Source organism: Mixophyes fleayi, chromosome 6 (assembly GCF_038048845.1).
Source record: "Mixophyes fleayi isolate aMixFle1 chromosome 6, aMixFle1.hap1, whole genome shotgun sequence".
In the NCBI taxonomy this organism is placed as follows: domain Eukaryota; kingdom Metazoa; phylum Chordata; class Amphibia; order Anura; family Limnodynastidae; genus Mixophyes; species Mixophyes fleayi.
In genome coordinates, this window is record NC_134407.1 from 185,554,141 (window position 1) to 185,574,261 (window position 20,121).

The 20,121-nt window shown below is 39.7% G+C and overlaps 1 protein-coding gene across 1 annotated transcript in view; it reads left to right on the plus strand.

Annotated features, from left to right (window-relative positions):
• Positions 1-20,121, plus strand: part of ITCH (itchy E3 ubiquitin protein ligase) — a 58,947-nt gene that overhangs the window by 21,501 nt on the left and 17,325 nt on the right. The window contains exons 4-15 of the mRNA XM_075177559.1: positions 343-467; positions 1,630-1,758; positions 2,462-2,507; positions 5,746-5,897; positions 7,421-7,598; positions 7,988-8,083; positions 17,504-17,678; positions 18,378-18,444; positions 18,618-18,702; positions 19,055-19,183; positions 19,478-19,550; positions 19,736-19,807. Of these exons, the coding sequence (XP_075033660.1) occupies positions 343-467; positions 1,630-1,758; positions 2,462-2,507; positions 5,746-5,897; positions 7,421-7,598; positions 7,988-8,083; positions 17,504-17,678; positions 18,378-18,444; positions 18,618-18,702; positions 19,055-19,183; positions 19,478-19,550; positions 19,736-19,807 (1,327 nt within the window). The remainder of the gene's footprint in view (positions 1-342; positions 468-1,629; positions 1,759-2,461; positions 2,508-5,745; positions 5,898-7,420; positions 7,599-7,987; positions 8,084-17,503; positions 17,679-18,377; positions 18,445-18,617; positions 18,703-19,054; positions 19,184-19,477; positions 19,551-19,735; positions 19,808-20,121) is intronic.

Consider the following 20,121-nt stretch of genomic DNA (forward strand, 5'->3'; position numbering starts at 1 on the left):
AATTGGTGCGGCTCCTCTTCTCCGTTCCATACTGCGACATCTACATCTGTCTTGCACCTACAATGTTAGCATGTACTGCAGTACACACTGCCGATTTTTGTGTTTGGAAGGACCTTGCTGAGTCCTATCTGCGCACTGAAGATATCAGACACAGGCACATAGATTTCCAGCAAACCAGTCATCTTACTTTTACTGTTTATCTTGTAAGGCCTGAGTGTAAGAAATTAAAATGGCACAGGTTTCAAAAGCAAAATAAAGTAAACATGTTGTGAGAAGATGTATATTTAACCATGTGCTGAAACCCATTCAGTTCATTTTAAATGGTGGTTTATTTTTCTGCAGCATTGTCACCCCATTCAGTGTGTTAAGTTTCCGGGTATGGAGTCATCAGACATTAAAATCCGATGCTCTACTTGGCAGTGCATCTCTGAACCTGCAGGAAACCCTCCTCTCTAATAATATGAAGTGTGAGTATGCAACCGAATAGAACCTGAAGGGAAGATATTTGCCTTCTCATGTGGGACATGGGAGGAACAGAAGATTGCTTTCGATAAATGTTTCTGAGCCTAGCATCTGCATTGTCACTATTGCTGTCGTAGGAAGATTTTATTTTTTTGGGTGTGTTAGTAGGGGGCAAGGGGTGGGGGGGTTGAGGGACACTTGAATCTAATCCATATGCCGACATGCTTTCATCTCTTTCAAGAGCAACAAATGCAAGTTTTAAACTGGCTATAATTTACCTCTATAGTAAAGGATACAATGCTTCCTCTTATTTGTGCAGTTAGCAGTTATAATTGAAATTTAGAAATATGTATGTATATGTAATGTCTGATCTATAACCAGGGGTTATGCTTCCCAGAGCTGCCTGTCTGCAATGAGTTAAAAAGTTTGAACATTTTAAAGATAAATGTATAATAAAGTTTGAAAAGAATAAAATAGCTTTACTATGGAAGTGCAGATGTAGACTGATCTGATCATAGAATGGGGACATTCGGAGTGTGAGCTTTTTCTTCTCTATCTTATTTACATGTCCGTAGCATTGGGAAGGAAACACTTTCATTTACAAAGCTCTGGTTACAAAACATCATTGGATTAATTAATCTATGCTCAGTACCTATTTGTGCTTTGAGGTGACAACAACATAAGGTCCCAGGAGTCAGCACCATGGTTGCTTATCTGACAATGTCACATTACCCACAGATAAGAGTCTCTAGAGTTTTGCCTTGTTTGCAGTCTTGGGTCTGGATTAATGCTTCTGTACCCTAGGCCTCAATGTTTTTTTTTTTTTTTTGTAATATACATTTACATGTTTACCACCTCAACATTTAAAATTTTGTCTATAATCATGCACTTTTTGTATGTTCAGAGACATGTAGCATGTATAGTATGTATGTATGTTTTGGATTCAAATGATCACAGGACAACACACATTTCTAGTCTCTTTGGCGTTTTCTGAACAATTTCTACCTTTAATAAAAAACATGTAACACTCTAAAAGCATCAATGATATTAATCAAATGTATTACAATATTAATAAGTGTCTGTGGCAGCACACATTGGTTTATTGTTCTGTTTGTTCCTCTGTATAGAATGCTTGTGACGTATTCAGTGTGTTCTTCTTAATTTCAGTGGAAGAAGTGGTTGTGAGCTTACAGCTGCAAAGTGACAGGGAGACAGTGGGCGACCTATCTGTGTGCCTAAATGGGTTACAGGTGGATCCGGAACTCCTAACAAATGGAGATGAAACGTGTGTGTCAGGTAAGATGCGCAGCGTGCATCCTTTGTCTAAACACCCAGTTTTTGTAAACCACAGAAATATGCTGCTTCTAAAACACAGCTGTGATACCAGGCTAAGGCATTTGTTACCACACAATGGTACATTATATCTCTTTACATGTGTTCATCTCCAGTGCTTGGCATTAGTTAAAATGTGATATTTCTGTAATGGCCTTCTGATATATCAGAGAGGTTGTCCATAGTGGAAAATTGTTTTAATGATTGAAGTTTGCGGTCAAGTAAAATGTCTGCCAGAGCTGATATTTTGCCTTAAATACATGTACTGCCCCTACAGTATTGGGCTGAAGAGTGGTGATTTTACTACATTATTCGAGTAAAGTGAAACCTTTGACGAACCATTGCAAGTTCTAAATTCATAGTTTTGCAGAACTTTTCATGCTGAATTGAATTAGAGCTTCATGTTTGAGAGGTGTTTACATGAACAATTATTCTACCATTGTCCTTTGTCCACAGAGGTCAATGCTGTATTACTTGTGGCTAATATTTCATTGTACTTGAGTCAGGCAAGCAATATGATGGATCCTAAATTTAAATAGTGCAGCGGAAACATTGCTTTCCCTGTAGCATATTATGATGTTTCCCTGAACATATTACTGAAAGTCAACCCTTTTTTATAGTGTGTTTTTCATGCACCAGCTTTCTACATTTTCATATTCTCATCTAGGTTCCACTGAAAGCTTCAGGACACAGACTGAGTTAACTCCTGCCAGGTAAGTCTTTGACACAAAGCTATGTTTGCAAATTGCAAAATTAAGATTGCATTATGCAGAAATGATAAGGGTTATGAGTAGTGTAGATCAACGTGAAACAGCCATGTTAAGCCTTAGAATACATGGCCAAATCATACAAGGTTACAAATCGTCTTGGAGAAAAAATAAAAACTATAGAGAAAAAATTGCTGGGAGACCCCATCACCTATTCTATGTATTAAAAAAAGCATCATTTTTACTTTCGGTCCCCCCACTCTCAATTTCAGCATCTTCTCTTTGTTCTAAAAATAAATCCCATACTTTTTTAAATTGACTTTCTTTCTGAACTCTGTTATTTCCGTTCCATATATTTGAATGTGTCTGTCACATTATCTGTCCTTAGTCTCCTGTAAGCTGTACATAGTAAGCGCTTGAAGTCCAGTTTGGAGCCTATCTTGCAACTATTTTGGTTGACTGTGTACTACTACTCGTCTGTGTGTGTGATCTGCAACTAGTGACTTATCTACTTAAGAGACCAAGTAACACACCTGTAGTAAATATGTTTGTGTCTACAGTAGGGTTAGATTTCCTCTTTAGTAGAAGAGGAACATTTTGAATTTAAAACGGTCTGCAATTTCTTTGTGGCTTTCAACATATCCATTGCCCTAGGTGTTTAACTTTTCTATTCCTTCCTTAGCTATTTTCCTTTTACTAATGTATCTGGAGGTGATTTTAATACCCTTTTTATTGCATGTTTAGTCTATATTTATTTTTTCTTGAACAAAACTTTTTTTTATTGGTTTTTGCGAGGCATGACAGTGTTAAACAACAAGTCAACGGGTACTAAGATTATAAACAGTCAAAGAAGTCGTAGAAAGAATCTCAACAGATGTGGCTAACCAATGTGACCCAGAGAATAACCGTATGCTGTGGTTTTGGAGAAAGTCATACAAAGGGGTGGGGCTAGGGGGAGGAGGGAAAGGTGGGAGGGAGTTTATTTAGGCAAAGAGGGAGTGTGGTAGAGTGATGTTGGCTTTAAACGACTTACTAATGTTTGGTTACAGAAGGGGTAGCTCTGTATTGGGTGGTCCATGGCAACCAAACAGCCTGGGAAGTGGTGAGTGTGTTGTGTAGTGCGGCTGTTATGCTCTCCATGCGGGACGTGGCCCACACGCTCTGAATAGTACTGAACATGGGCGATGTTCTTCCAATTGGCGGTTATGAGGCAAGTTGCTGCATTTTACTATATGTTGGATCAATTGTTGTAAATTGCAAGGTGTGTCGTATAGTCTATTTTAGACGAACTTTCCCCCACATTACAAAAACATACTTGTTAGGTTAATTGGCTGCTGACCAAATTTTCCTTAGTGTGTGTGTGTCTGTCGGTGTGTCTGTGTTAGGGATTTAGGCTGTAAGTTCCAATGGGGCAGGGATGTGAATGACAAATATTCTCTGCACAGCGCTGTGGAATTGGTGGCGCTATATAAATAAATGGTGATTGATGATCTCTCTCATGAATCCGCCTGGATCATGCTCTTAATTTCACATTGTACTCAAACCAATCTCCACCCTGGATCTACTAAATCTGTATCTGGAGGTATATTTCAATCTCCTGCCCAAGCTAACTTATTCCTAGGTTTTGCACCACCTCCAAGCCAAACTCTGGTCCAGAGGTGACTAAGATGTCTAAACTATCCGTTGACATGATTGAAGTAAATTCAGGTAGATTGTTTCCTACACAACAAGCATTTGTACTCCTAGCAATTAAAGCCTTACTGCTTTTTCTTAACCAGCCACCGCTACCAATACACTTCTGTAGGGGGCAGAGGTATTCACCTTTCTTTTTTTTTTCTGGCCACCTCTCTGAGTTTAACTACTAATGAAGTGGCTGAGGTCTTCACTATGAACATCTTTTCTCCTAGTGATGGGATCTAAATGGTCTCTTTCGAACAATATATTACTCTTCCATACTCCAATTTTATGACTGACAAATCAATGCAAAGTGCCCTGTCTTCCTCCATATTATGAACAGATGAAATGTCAAGAAGGATACCATATATGCTGCCTGCCAAGCTCTTATACGAACAGACAAAAAGCTGTCTGCACTGTTCCAGCAGTACACCATCATCTACTTTTCCACCTCAATTCACCAAATCAACATTCTTTACAATGCACCTCCTATCTCTCTGAGCAGCAGTTACTGGCAGATTCCTAACATCTCTTTCCTTCACATCCAGCTCTCAGGACAATACCTCATACCATAGGATCTCCTACCAAAAGCTTTCTACATTCTGTGGATTCTTTTTTGGGGGCATCATTGTTTTCTGAACAGTTCAAACCCCTGTCAGATTGTACAACCTGCCGCCTCTGGAACCACAAATTCAATATCATGTTTATGCTTTGTGAGAACAGAAAATAAGTTCTGTAAGGGACAGCTTTTGGAAAATGTTTGGATGATCTGGACGAGTTGAGACAGTAGATCATAGTGCTCCAAACTGCTTTTTTCCTATAAGGTCCTCTCTACTTTTTGTCTTCTGTCCGTTGGTCCTGTCTGTTTGTCCCTGTTACATTGTACGCTGTATATGGTATTCTGCATTATGCTATTTACTATGTTAGCTAACTGTATTGTTGTATTTGTTTAATACAGATGATGTATTCATGCATTATTACTGTATGTATTTGTGTTGTATTTATGTACTTTTTCGGTATGGAGCTGCTGAATCTGTGTCGTCTTATAAATAAACGATGATGGCAAACCACTATTGCGCTAAACTAATTCAAACATGCTTTATAATAATAACAGTGCAGACAGATTGTCAAAGCACCGGTTTCCAAATGACTGATGATTTTAAAACTACTCATTACGATTTCATTTCCAACCCTATGGAGCTGTGCTTTTAAAGACTTGGGGGAAACTTGCCTTTTACAAGGCAGCGCCGCTTTAAATTTTAGCTGTCATCTCGCGCGGGATGCAAAAACCGGACTGATACATTTACCCCTTGATGTATTCCGTGATGTACTATTCACAAAGTGATGAAATCAGTGTGGAGGTGGGAGCGTATTACATTGGCTATACAAATGCTAATCACAAACGCAAGATAATACATCCAAGCTCCATTACTCAGCATTAACTGCAGATAATATGCACTTAGCAGTCATGGAAATAACACTTTATCCTGCTATTCCCTACTGTTCTAGAAGCTTTCTGTTTCAGTTGTTTCCTGAAAAGCTGAGCTGTTTTAAATGTTATTGTTTTCAGTGTGGATAGCACAGATGGCCCAAGTTCCAGTGATAACCGCACAAGCAATGGGACCAGTTCACCATCTCTGTCCAATGGAGCGTTTAAACCCAGCAGGCCTCCCAGGCCATCTCGACCCCCACCACCTACCCCTCAGAGGACATCACTCTCAGGTAGGACTGTCAAGTTTCTCTTTCACCTGGAACATTTTAGTGTGTGGGCCTTCTATGATGACATTATCCTTGGGGAAGAGGCTCTGCTGAAAGTAAGTCGGGCTGCAAAGTTTTCAAGGAATTGTGAAATTAAAACTGGGGGAGCGATAAATGACAGCAACAAGAAGGTGGATAGAACAAAATAGATGGATAGTGTACACTTCAAAAGAAAAGAATGAAAGGGAGGGTTCAGAGGGTATCACTTGGAAGGTGCAGCTTGGCTAAAGTAGACTGCATACTCCACCACCTTCTCTGGGTCTGGGAGAGTTCTCCATAAGAGAGAGCTGCAGGGGATGTAGTGTCAGAGGAGGTGAGCCATGTTTCTGTAATGGCAAGAAGGTTGAATAGATCATGAATGGATGCAACTTAGTTACAAATGGATCTTTCATTCCATAGTGCACAGGAGAAAGGAAGAGAGGGTAGTGGAGATATGTGGATAATGGATGGAAGTTTTGGTGAGGAGCGTGAGCAGATAATGGGGATTGTATGGGGCATAGGATAAGGTGAGATGCCACCAGCAGCCATGAGAAGGCGCAGGATTAGAAAGAACACATGCGAGGATGATTTGTGTGTGTGAGATTTATTTCTGTTTATGTAGGCCAGTGAGTGTGGTGGGTCCAGGTAACAGAACAGTTTATGTGTGCAGACTAGCAAGGAGGGAAGTAGTGAAGGGGAAATTTTAGGGCATAAAAAAAAATAGGATGATGGATAGAAAAGGAAGAGTTTGGAGAGAAGTGTGCTGAAAGTGAATGGGGAAAAAAGAGCATGCAAATTGAGTAGGTGCATGATGGAGAGATGTGATTGAATTTGTATTAGCTGGGGTATCACAGATGGAAAAGCTTGTATATTGACACCTCCGCTGCAAAAACTCTTTAGAAGAGCTATAATTATAGAATGCATTTGTCAGTGTTTTTCACCACAAGGTGGATGGGATAAAGGAAAATGGGCAGATGAATGTCCTGTACCGTGTGTAATGTTTTAACAAGAAACAGTGAAATATAATATGTGCCCCAAAGGTTGGTACCTATTTTAATCCTTAAAAGTTAGAATAAGTATAAATAGAATCTAAGATTGTTTTGCGCTCCTAAGCAGATAACTGAGTTGAGCTCTGTAGGTCCCACAGCTGGAAAGAGATAGTAGTTCAGTAGGTCCTAAAACAGCCTTGTTTTGGGTATGAAGTTTATCTTCTGTGAGAATAAGGAAAGTGGGAGCTTGTGCAAAGATATGAGCTAATATACAGCTTACTCCAACTGCCATCCACATACCTCTCCTATGTGTTTATCAACGAAAAATAGTGTTTCTGGTGGCATTACGAAGAGCTTTTTTGTTCTGATAATTTTCGTCTTAACAAACAGGTTAAGTTCAGTTGTCCACTTGTTGCTAGTTCTCATTCTCTGTGGACCACGAGGAAACCAAACTAAAATAAACTGTCACTTTCCAGTTTTGCCTCGAATTCAAATAATTTTTGTGTTCTTCCTTTTTAGGCCCTGCCAATGGTGTCCTTTTCCCCAATTCGGATACAGCAACGATCCTTGCTGGAAACACACCTGCACCTGACATAGACACGCCGTCTTGTCCCCCTCCTGTTTCCAGACAGATAGCTCCTGTCAACGTTGACAACCAGAGAATTGGGAATGTCAACCAAGGACCCCTACCTCCTGGGTATGGATGTGGAGGTGCCATACATTGCATTTATTGAAACTACAGGAGTTATTAGTGGGCATATGACCTTCCCTGAAGTTACAGAAAATTAGATTAGTGGGTTCATAGAACTAGGAATTTTTGCAAAACATAATCAGAAGGAATCTGTTCAGATGTTTGAGGGGGTCAAACTTTTAGTGTCACAGAAATAAAAAAAAATGGGCTTTAATGGGGGCGAAAATCAAAAGGTTTGAAAATCTTTTTTAATTGGGAGGAATTTTATGGAATATTTGTAGGGTTTTGAGTTACAGAAGTCACCATAGGAATGTTGGGAAGCAGGATGTGCTTTGTGTAATTTTGTATTTATTTTTTAAACGTTTAATTGCTTTATTCTTGGTCCCCTTCCATAGTTGGGAGCAGCGCATGGATCAGCAGGGACGTGTCTATTTTGTGGATCATGTTGCAAAAAGGACGACATGGGACCGACCAGAGCCTCTTCCCCCTGGGTGAGTAACATCACAACTTATCACGCTCTGGTTTTAGACCTGCTCGGACCCCTAATCTGTCCATGTAATCTCACTAGTGTTTTTTATTACCAAACCAATATGTACGCAGCACTATAGCATGTATGCACAGAAATGTTGAGCACTTTATAATCCATTATTCAAAATGGCAAAATGGCATACTACAGTAGGAGAGACCCTTTTTTTTTTTTTTTTTTTTTTTTTTTTTTCTCCTTCTTGCTGCAACTCAGGAGGAGAACACTTATAAAGAGAGTTCCTCATCTTCCCATTGTAGTATTAATGAGGGGGTCTTGTTTTGGACAAATGCCATCACAATCTTTTATCTCAACTGGTTCACCAAACCCTTTACCTAAAGCCGGGAGCTGTGAGTTCAAAATGCACAGGACTCAATCCATCCAATTTTGTTCCATACAGCTGAATAAAATACTCTATTCAGTCCTGTAGAATAAGACTGACTGCCTGCTCTGCTACTTCAGGTAATGGCATGGTCCCTGGGGTCAACCCGTTTCATCTTGCTTGCTGCTAAAGATCTGCATCCTTCTCCCTGTCCAATGCTTTGTTTTTGTTTTGTTATTGTGCACATTTACTTAAAGGGACGACCTCACCAAAGTGATAAGATAACTTTTTTTTTTTTTTCCTAACATGATTTTTTTATTGAAAATGTTTTAAATGTTTAGGGTGCAGACAGGAAAAACAAAATAGGGAGGGTTCAATGCACGTAAAATAATCAAGCATTGCAATATGGGTAAACAATAAAGTCATAAGCAACAACCATCCAAGACAACCAATCTGACTGAAACATAACATCGGGGAGAAAAAAAGATTTTACTGCGAGAGGGCTTCTTGCATAGAACAAGGACTAGGGTGGGTCGAGATCCTGCCATAGAAACCACTTCATGTGTGGTGACTTGGCAGATGAGGAGTACGGAACTCCTAGGGTTTCCATATCGCAGCTCAATTGCACTTTAGGGATAATTTTGGAGATAGGCGGAATGTGAGGCGTCTTCCAGGCCTTGAGCAATTGCAGGTCGGGTAGCAGTGAGTATGTGTCCTATGAGGTAACGGTCTCCAATGGAAGTCTGGGGAGGGAAGATGTGCAGGAGTTCAAAGTCTGGGCTAGGAGGGATAGTGAGTTTAGTAACAGTCGTTATTAATGCAAAGCCGAAAGTCCTTAGAGGGCCAATTCCAGGGCACGTCCAAAATATATGAAAGATGTCAGCAGTGAGTTGGAGTGTGATGGCCAGATCTTAAGGAGTTTAACCGAGGTCAAATAGAGCCTATGAAGTAGTTTATACGTCTCTGTATGGTTTAAGCAGCGAGACATACGATGAGTCGTGCAGAAAATATACTCCCATTAGGATGAGCTCATGCCCTATGTCTTTTTCCCACAGAAGGAGGGAAGAAGTTTTCTCAAACTCTCATCGGAGAGATGCTTATACCAAAAAGAGATGGCTGCCTTTTTGGAACCCAATGTCAATCTAGCATAGAGTAGGGGTGGAGACTGCTGTAATGAAATCTGTTGGTCTTGAGACCGAAGAGAGAAAAGCCAAAGTCTGAACTGTAAATACTTGTAAAAGTCGTTCTTGGGTATGCTGAAACGCTCTCTCAGCTGTGTAAAGGATGGGAGAGTCTGGTCAGAATAGAGGGCTTTGAGGGAGGTGATGCCTTTACTAATCCAAAGAGAGATGGAGGTCAGAGGTAAGTTTTAGTCAGAGCAAATAGTGAAAGATTGGTCGTAGGAAGTGTCAAGTGTTCCATCACCCTAAGAGTTTTATCCCATACCGCCAGGGCATCTCTTGTGAGTCTGGAAAGATCAGGAAGTGATGCTTTAGGTACCCAGAGTCAGGTAGTGGGAAGGTTCAGGTGAGATTACGGCCGCTTTCTGGTATTTAACCATGTCAGGAAAGGCGAGGCCTCCGGCCCTTTTTGAGAGTGTCATGACCGCAGCAGCAGGTTTTGGCGGTTTGTTCTTCCAAACGTGTAGAGAGGAGGGAGCGTATGTTATCTATATATGTCTTTGGAAGATTAAAAGGGGGTGTGCGGAACAGGTATAACCGTTTAGGCAATAGAGAAATTTTAAATGCTGCAATCCTATCCAGCCAGGAGATCTCATGACACTGACTTTGTTAAGTTGGTCAAATGTAACAAAAGAGGGGTGTCGTTGGCTTCAAGCAAAGTATCTGTCGATGGAGTGATCAATATGTCAAGATACATGAGTTATACCCCATTCATACTGCACCAAAAACCCGGGTTTTTGCAGAGGCACGCTGAAAAACCCGGGTCTTGGTGCAGTATGAATAGTCCAACCACAAAATCCCGGGATTTTGCGAGGGGTAATTCCCGGGTTGGACCCCGCTCGCCTGCAGTATGAATGGTGCAACCCGTGTAATTCCCGGGTCTCACCATTCATACTGTTAAAAAAAAAATGGCAAAGTAAAAAAAAATGATTTTAATAAAAAAAAAAAAAAATACATAACAAATGTTTACTTAACTTATTTTCAGCCAGCGGTGTCTCTGGTGCGTTGCCGGCAGTCAGGGGGACCTCTGGGTACTAAAATGACGTCATTTCTAGTCCATTAGAAATGACGTCATTTTAGTACCCAGAGGTCCCCCTGACAGCCGGCAACGCACCGGAGACACCGCTGGCTGAAAATAAGTTAAGTAAACATTTGTTATGTATTTTTTTTTTAATTAAAATCATTTTGTTACACTTTTTTTCTTTCTAAAAACCGGGTCGGGCAGGTGCAGTATGAACCCGCCCGACCCGGGAATCTTCTTATCTATACTGCCCTGTGCCCCGGCAATATCCCGGGTTAACAACCCGGGATATTGCCGGGGCGGCAGTATGAAAGTGGTATAAAGGTCTTCCAGGAGTATTGGAAAAAAAAGCGATAACTAAGTGGCTCGGGGATCAAAACATCGACATTTTGGTCCATGGCCAAGAAACTCCCCAGACCTTAATCCCACTGAGAACTTGTGGTCAATCCTCAAGCGGCGGGTGGACAAACAAAACCCCACAAATTCTGACAAACTGAAAAGCATTGATTAGGCAATCACTCAGTATGTGTCCCAGAAGTTGATTGACAGCATGCCAGGGCAAATTGCTGAGGTCTTTGAAAAGAAGGGTCAACACTGTAAATATTGACTCTTTGCATAAACTTTATGTACTGTCAATAAAAGCCTTTGACACTTTTGAAATGCTTGTAATTTTACTTCAGTATAACATAGCAACATCTGACAAAAATGTCTAAAAACACTGAAGCAGCAAACTTTGTGAACACCAATACTTGTGTCATTCTCAAAACGTTTGGCCATGACTGTATGTATTTTGTTAAATAAAACCAAATGTATGGTGAGAGTGTGTTTTTTGTTTTTATTTTATTTTAACTTTAATAGGATATAATATGGAAGGATCAAAGGTGTTGTAAACTTCTCACTCCGTGTTTTTTTTTTTTTTCTTTCTTTTTTGCACGCCTCCATAGTCTGCAACTTTCAACCCTGCACTGACAGTCTAGATGCTGGTTTACTCCTTAGTGTTGATCAGCCGGAGTAGGATACATTTTGGAGCTGAATTTTAATAGAATTTGTAGGGCATTGGTCATTCTGCCAGGAAGAACAGCAGTGGTTCAAAACAGTCTTCTGGTTGATGTAGGATCAGCACTCTAAGGCTCTTTAAAACTATATTAGACTGGTAATGAAGGAACAAATGGATCTCCTGGAATGGCAAGTGGCCCCACCATATGGCCTATGTCCTATATCCATTACAACAAATGCAACTTTTTTATTTAATTCTTTAGTAGTGGTCTTCTGGTCTTGAGCTGATGTAGGCCAGCACAAACTGCTTTAAGCCACCCAATCCAAAATGAAAAATAAAGCACAATATCCATTGGCATGCTGTGACTTCTAGTCATTGATTGCCTCAGTACTAATAGACTATTCAGCTATACATCCAAACTTACTAAACAGCATTTGTGCTTCTCTCTCCAGCTCCCATGCTCTACTCTCTTGTACCTTGAATTCCCTCCTCCCCCTTTGGACACTTGCCAAATGCACATACAGAAGTTAGAACTGATTTCTGCTGGCTTCTGCAAATTAGGATCACACTATTAGAGAAAGGAAAATACGTACTACCTTTCCTATTACATGAGTTTGGATCCTGACCCCATCTATCTATTATTAAAGAAATGCTGGACAGCAGTTCAGTATGCAACTGCCCCCAGAAATTGTAAAGCGCTACGGAATTTGCTGGCGCTATATAAATAAATGATGATGATGGGATGTAACCGATTTCCAAAATCGTGATATTTATGGGCTTTCCTGGATTAAAGTACTTTTATTCTGTATTTTGTGGATCATGTTTCAAAAAGGACTACATGGGACCGGCGAGCTTTTTCCCCTCTCTGATGGTTCATTGTAAGGGCATAAAGTTTTCAGTGGGTTATCTGGCTGCAGTAGCAAGTGCCCAGTTTAGCCGGTGCGAGTAGCACCTGCTATTTCCAAGATAGCCACCACAATGGAGTGGCATATACCATTCTCCCTCCAATCCCAGGGGGAGTTCAGAAGGGTAGATAATTTGCCATTTTCTCGGGTTGTCTCAAGGCAGACCTCTAATGTAGGGCAGCTTATGGGTAACTCAGACCCAGAGAATCCCGTTGGATTTAAAGGTGATTCTTTTGGAGGCCAGGGCATAGATGACCTGGTTATGGCCGTGCATCAGGCCTTGGACATGCTAGAGGTGGATGATTCTCAATGTACAAAGGCGTATATATTTAAAAGAAGAAAACAGCTTTTTTTAATCTTAATTATCTGAGCTCCTGGGTGAAGTTTGGACTTTTATTTATACACCTTCTTGTTTTTATTAACTTGATATCATTTTATATTTCACTGGTCTTTTTTTTTTTAGATTTATTAATAATAAAAGTTTTATATTTTATTGGATATTCAAATCATATATATATATATATATATATATATATATATATATATATATATATATATATATATATATATATATATATCTAGGGACACTAAGTGCACATTGTTTAACAAACCTCTGTTCCCTCTTTTTTTTTTTTTTTTTGTCCATATTACATTTGTATTTAAGGTCGCACCTTAGATATAAGTGTAAATAGGAAATTCTTCCTGTGATTATATTACATGGGTAACTGTCCCACAATTGGTGCGATAGAGTAATTCTTTTTTTTTTTCTTTCTCTAAGCCAGATTAAAAAATGCTATTGCAGTACTCAGACCTTGGTTGGCGTCAGCATGGCTTTCCAAGACCACAGAAAAATTGTCTAGAGTTGAACATGAAGGCCTTTTACAAGGTGCCGCTGTTCTTTTCTTGGACCAGGGATCTGTTGGCATTCCTAGTGGATGCCATGACAGTACTGTGGAAATTCAGGTTGGTCTATCTCTTCCCTTTAATTCTGATGCTCTCTCATTTACTTGTGGCTCCTGATTGGCCACGAAAAGCCTGATACGCCATCGTTCTAAGGATGGCGGCAGGCCCAGGATGGGAGACTTCCTCTATGGGAAGATCTCTTTTCACAGGGTCCTTCACCATGACTTTCGTTTACTGGCTTTAAACGGCAGGTCTGTTGAAGCCAGGAATTTGAGAGCCAAAGGTTTGTCTGAGTAAGTGATCCAGACTATGCTGAAGGCCAGAAAGCCAGTGTCTGCATGGTACTATCATACGGTTTGGATGTGAATGCAAAGAAGTTCACACTTCCTTTTGGCTATCGCGTCCTCTATCATTTCTCCAGGATGGCCTGGATGGTGAGCTGAAGCTTGGTTCCCTTAAAGTTCAGGTTTGGCCTTGTCTTGTATTTCCAGAAGAATTTGGGTCTGATTTTGAAGGTCCAAAGTTTTTTAGAGGGTTTTGCATATCCACTCTCCCTATGTGCACCCTGGAATCCTTTCAACTTCCTACGTTTGAACCTTCGGAGAGTGTGGATTTAAAGTTCTTGACTTGGAAAATGACTTTCCTTCTAACTGTTTCTTCTTTTACAAGAGTTTTTAAATTGGGGGCACTGAGGCGACAACACGGCAGTCTTGCGCACATCTCCTTTGTTTCAACCTAAGGTGGTGTCCCGTTTCCACCTTAATCAGGAAAGTCATTCCCTCCATACAGGGGTCTGGTTCTTTTAGTGACCACTAACAGCTGGTCCTTTTGGACTTGATAAGAGCTTTTAGGATTTGCCTGGTCAGGGTCTCGGGAGTTTAAACGATTGATTCCCTGCTGGTTCTCTGGCGTACATAAGTGGTGTTGGACAGACTTTACCAGATTTTACAGTTTTCATGTTTTTGCGTACAGAGATGGTAGCTTTTTACAGCTAGTTTTACATCCAGCTATCTCTGAAGGTATCCTCCTGGTGAAAAGAGCTTATAAAATGGGGCTATATTCCTGAGAGTTTGTTATTGCTCTCTGTTCACACTAAGGGGCAGATTAAATTTCCCACATTGCTCTTTAGAACGACACGGGTCGCACACTATTACCATTACTAGGGTAATTTCTCAGCTGATTTTTTTTTATTGCAGCTCTGAGCATGAACATAAATCCGTATTGAAACTACCGTAGTAACTAATAATGCGCGATCCGCGTTCTAAAGAATTCGGGGGAATTAAATCTTCCTCCAAGAGTTCAATGGTCAGGTAAATATGCTAATGACCATTTAATACAGACCTTCATTAGTTACCACTCACAAAAGGTAGTTTCTTGTTTAAACCCATTTCTATTTAAATATCTGCTCAATTTACTCTGATACACACAGTATAGTACAGGGAATTATGATGATCGCATCAAGAAAGATTTTTCACAGCCTCATTTAAGATATTTATTCTTATTAACAATAGGTGTCTTCAATAAGTCTTCACACACGCTATATGGACAAAAAGTATTTGACCACACCTGTTAATTATTGAATTGAGGTGTTTCAATCAGACCCGTTGCCAGAGGTGTATAAAATCGAGCACCTAGACATGCAGTCTCCATTTGCAAACATTTATGATACAAGTGGGTCGTTTTGAAGAGCTCAGTAAGTTCAAACGTGATACTGTGATAGGATGCCATCTTTGCAATAAGCCTGTTCTTGACATTTATTAGAAAGTGGAAGCATTTAGGAACAACAGCAACTCAGCCACGAAGCGGAAGACTACGTAAAATCAGAGGGGGGTCAACAACTGCTAAGGCGCATGGTGCATGCAAGTCGCCAAAGCTTTGCTGATTCCATAGCTGAAGAGATCCGAACTTCCACTGACATTAATGTAAGCACATAAACTGTGTGGCGGGAGCCTAATGGAATGGGTTTCCATGGCCGAGCAGCTGCATGCAAGCCTCACATCACCAAGACCAATGCCAAGCGTCTGATGGAGTGGTGTAAAGCACGCCAACGCTGGACTGTGAAGCTGTGGAAACGTGTTCTGTTAAGTAACGAATCACGCTTCTTTGTTTGGCAGTCAGATCGGCAAGTCTGGGCTTAGCGTATCCTGGGAGAATGTTACCTGCCTGACTGCATTATGCCAACTGTGAATTTTGTTGGAGGAGGAATAATGCTAAGGGACTTTTTGTCAGGGTTTGGGCTAGGCCCCTTATCTCCAGTGATGGGCAATCTTAATGTTTGGGGAAGGCCCTTTTCTATTTCAACATGACTTTGCCCCAGTGTACAAAGCAAGTACTACAAAGACATGGTTTGAGGAGTTTGATGTGGAAGAACTTGACATCCCCGCACAGTGCCCTGACCTCAACCCCAGGCCTTCTTGTCCAACATCAGCACCTGACCTCAAAAATGCTCTACAGAATGAATGGGCACAAATTCCCACAGAAACACTCCAACATCTTGTGGAAAGCTTTCCAAGAAGAATGGAAGCTGTTATCGCAGCAAAAGGGGGACCAACTCCATATTAAAGTAAATGTACTTGAATACAATGTCATTATAGTTTCTGTTTGGTGTAATGGTCAAGCATCCGAATGCCATATCGTGTGTGTGTATATATATATATATATATATATATATATATATATATATATATATATATATATATATATATATATATATAATCATATACAATACATTGCCTACTTCAACTGTTTTATCAGTGTGTATATGTGCCTTTCCTATATGTGTATGAATGTATGTATCTCAGGTTTAGTTACAATTCCCTTATCTAGATTATTTCAGCTCCTATCAGCAGAACACATGGCCAAATGGCAGCCATCTTTAAAAAAAATCACATAATTTTTGCCTTTCAGACCTGATTGCCTGTGTTCTCTTAATACGATTGCTATCAGTCCACTAAAGTTATGTTTATGATTTCTGTTATCCAAAATATCACACTGTTTCTCTGTATAATGTCCTTTTAACTAAATATTGGCTGAAAATAAGTTGGCATAAACGGATCACCACCATAATTCACATATGACTGAATGTCCAATGAAAGTCCGTTCTCTAGTTGATTCTTACTTATGTATATATTGAGTGCATATTGGATCTCTGCTAGACCGCTTACTTCAACTGTGTAGTTTCTCATGCAGGAGGCTTCAACCCTAACTTTTTGAATAAGGAACTTGTGTATATATTGAATGTAGTATTGTGTTAAATATATACATAAGGAGGAGAGGAGATTTCTTTTGTGTAGACTGGGAGGCTTGACTTGAGGCTTCCACTATTATAAAAGTTTATTTTTCCAAGTAGGTAGAGAAGAGATTATACCTACACCATGGAATAAGTCATTCTTTGAGTTGTTCTGGCTGTACTGGGCTCCTTATATACCACAAATTCCCCTTAGTCAATTTGCCACTTGTTGTTTTTAACAATGGAAACACAAGCAATGGGTGAGACCGTACATGGACTGTAGGCTACATTTAGCAACATCAAAGTTTAAATTTAAATATGTTTGTGAATGTTCTAAAGACAATAGGTGATGTATTTTCATGATTGTGTCTTAGTGCTACAGTGTGAAGACTGTTTAATATTTATTGGTCAACAATGCTCATTAAAATAGATGCTTAGCCTCGTGCCAATTACAGTAAGGTACAGCCTCACAATTCTGAGAGCTCACTAAAATTCCTTCATCACACGTGTTTTTTTTGAGGTTTTTTTTGTTACTTCTCTAAACAATCCGAATGTAACAAAGTATAACAGAATATGTTTTCATCAGAATATAATTGTGTAGCTATTCTTCCAACAATAGGGTGAGAAGCCTGAGGCCTAGCATATCTGCTGGCTTAGAGCTTTCATCATGTGGCTATGGGTTTTGGGTTTTTTAATGACTTCCAATAGCCATCAATATCTATGTTGTCACTTGTGTTATTTAGTCCTCTGCCCATACTCTTACTTTTCTCCTGTAAATTCTCTGCCACCTTCATCATTCCTCTAAATTTGCCCCAAATTCTTACTTGTAGGTGGGAGCGCCGTGTAGACAACATGGGACGAATCTACTATGTAGACCACATAACCAGGACAACCACATGGCAGCGACCTACTATTGAATCCGTCCGCAACTATGAGCAGTGGCAGCTGCAGCGTAACCAATTGCAGGGGGCAATGCAACAGTTCAACCAGAGGTTCATTTATGGGGTGAGCAAAATTAAGACTATTCCCCAGGTAACTGCAAAAAGCAGTTACCTCGGGAATAACAATGTTTGTTGGCTTTTCTAGTATAGTTTAGAACAGTGATGGGCAAGAAGCGGCCCTAGGACCACATGCAGCACTCTGATCCTGCACCTGTGGCCCCCAGCTCCTTCCTGTTTCATTGTCATATTTCTTATAGTGTGTAACACTTGGCTGCTGATATGCAAATACTGATGGATGCCTCCCTTTTTTTTTTTTTTATTAAATAATTTATTTTAACTTACTACAGAAATTAAGGTGAATGTGTGGCCCTTTGAAGGTTAGAGGGCCATCCATGTAGCTCCTGATGTGTATCAGGTTACATATCACTGATTTAGAAAATTAATGCAAACCGCTAATTGCTTTCTGTGGGCAGCACCAACTGTTCTGTACAATTACATGTGTAGAATAAAATGTGGATAATACTTCAACATAATCTTTTTTTTCCTGAAAAGCTGTTAGTTATGTACTGTAAGGAATTGTGCACTTCCTAAGCGGAATTTTTTATCTTGTACAACAGGAATGCATTATCCTTTTATATACATTTCCCTTTTAAATATATAATCTTGTTTTTTGTCCTGAGAAGCACAGAACATTTCCTTCTGGACACCACTGCTTGTAACAAAGGCAAATTCTCTATTTTTGTTTTTTTTTATTTTCCCCTAGAACCAGGATTATACAGCCCAAAAGCAGCAAGAGTATGATCCATTGGGCCCATTACCTGTTGAATGGGGTAAGTGCTTCTTTGTTAGCTAAGGGAAAAAATTTATGTTTTATTCGTTCATTTTAAATATTCTATATTATATACATAGAAGAAGATATTAGGAACTTTTCTGTAAATCAGATCAGTTTGGCCATTAATGGGTAGTTGTCCATGAAATATTTTATGTTTTCTATTTCTTGTAGAAAAGCGCACAGATGCAAATGGCAGGGTCTATTTTGTCAATCACACAACACGAACAACTCAGTGGGAGGATCCAAGAAATCAGGGGTAAGTAGTTGTCCCTTGCGGTGTATAGGTATGTTAGGTTTGAGGAGCTCTGCAAGAAACCATGGAAGGCGCTATAATGTTATATTCTAGTATATAGTATTATGGTATAGAAAGTTTTCCCCTCAAATTTAATATCTCTAAATCGGCCTCACCTTGATCTATGTTGAAACATTGTTTATAAATGTAACCTTTTAAATTTGTTACCAATTGGTAGTTTAAGCAGAAGACACAAAAATTGTCTTTAATTCGTTGCCGTTAATGGTAATTACAGTTAAATATGCAATTGTCTCTCTTCTCCTTGTATTGTATTGTATTATGTGTCTATTGTGAACTGAATTATTATGTCTTTCAGGCAACTAAATGAAAAGCCATTGCCAGAGGGCTGGGAGATGAGATTTACAGTGGATGGGGTTCCATATTTTGTGGATCACAACAGAAAAACTACCACTTACATTGATCCCAGGACTGGCAAATCTGCCCTGTGAGTGAGGGGATGGGATATGGAGCTGCTTATTAATTTATATGGCTGGAAACCCCTCAACTCTGATTGCTGAGCCTTCAGTTTCCATATAGTGTAAAAATGAAGTACAATATTTACTTATTATCTCAGAGAGTTATTCTGCCCTGTTATATTCTCATTTTGCTAGTTCCCTTTATTCATACTGAAAGCACAAATCCTGAATGGATTGTCTTGCTATTCCCAGAAACACAGATTACTTCCTTCCTATGTTACACCTGCTCCATCTCTTACTTAGTTTTTTCTCTGTGTATACAGGGATAACGGACCTCAGATTGCATATGTGCGCGATTTCAAAGCCAAGGTGCAATACTTCAGGTTCTGGTGTCAGGTAAGCACACACTACTAGGTTGTCCTAAGACTTTGTACCAACTGGCATCACATTTGTGTGTTTTAATGCCAATACAATGCATGACAACATGGGTTAAAAAGTGTAGACTATTATTTCCCATAACCACTTGCGATTTTATTCATGTAAATCTCTGCATTACTAAATATCAATTCATTGTTTTACAGCAACTGTTCATGCAGCAGCACATCAAGATCACAGTGTCTAGGAAAACCCTTTTTGAGGATTCATTTCAACAGGTTTGTGACCAAGGAGTGACTGGTAACACAGCCAGAGTCTATTAGTTCCAATCCTCTGAAAGAGACACAGTTTGGCAAAATCAGTATTATGTGAACACTAGAATTTATTGACAATAAAAAAACACTACACATCAAACATCCAATGCACTACTTGTAGTACCTTTTTGGACTTGATCACAGTAAGCATGTATATCTTTTTTTTTTTTTTTTTTTTTTTTTTTTTTCATATCCTTTACTACAAGTACAAGATGCTAGACATGGGTGGTCCGTGGTGTTATATGTCGCAGAAATGTCCAGAAGGATGAGTAAGGAGA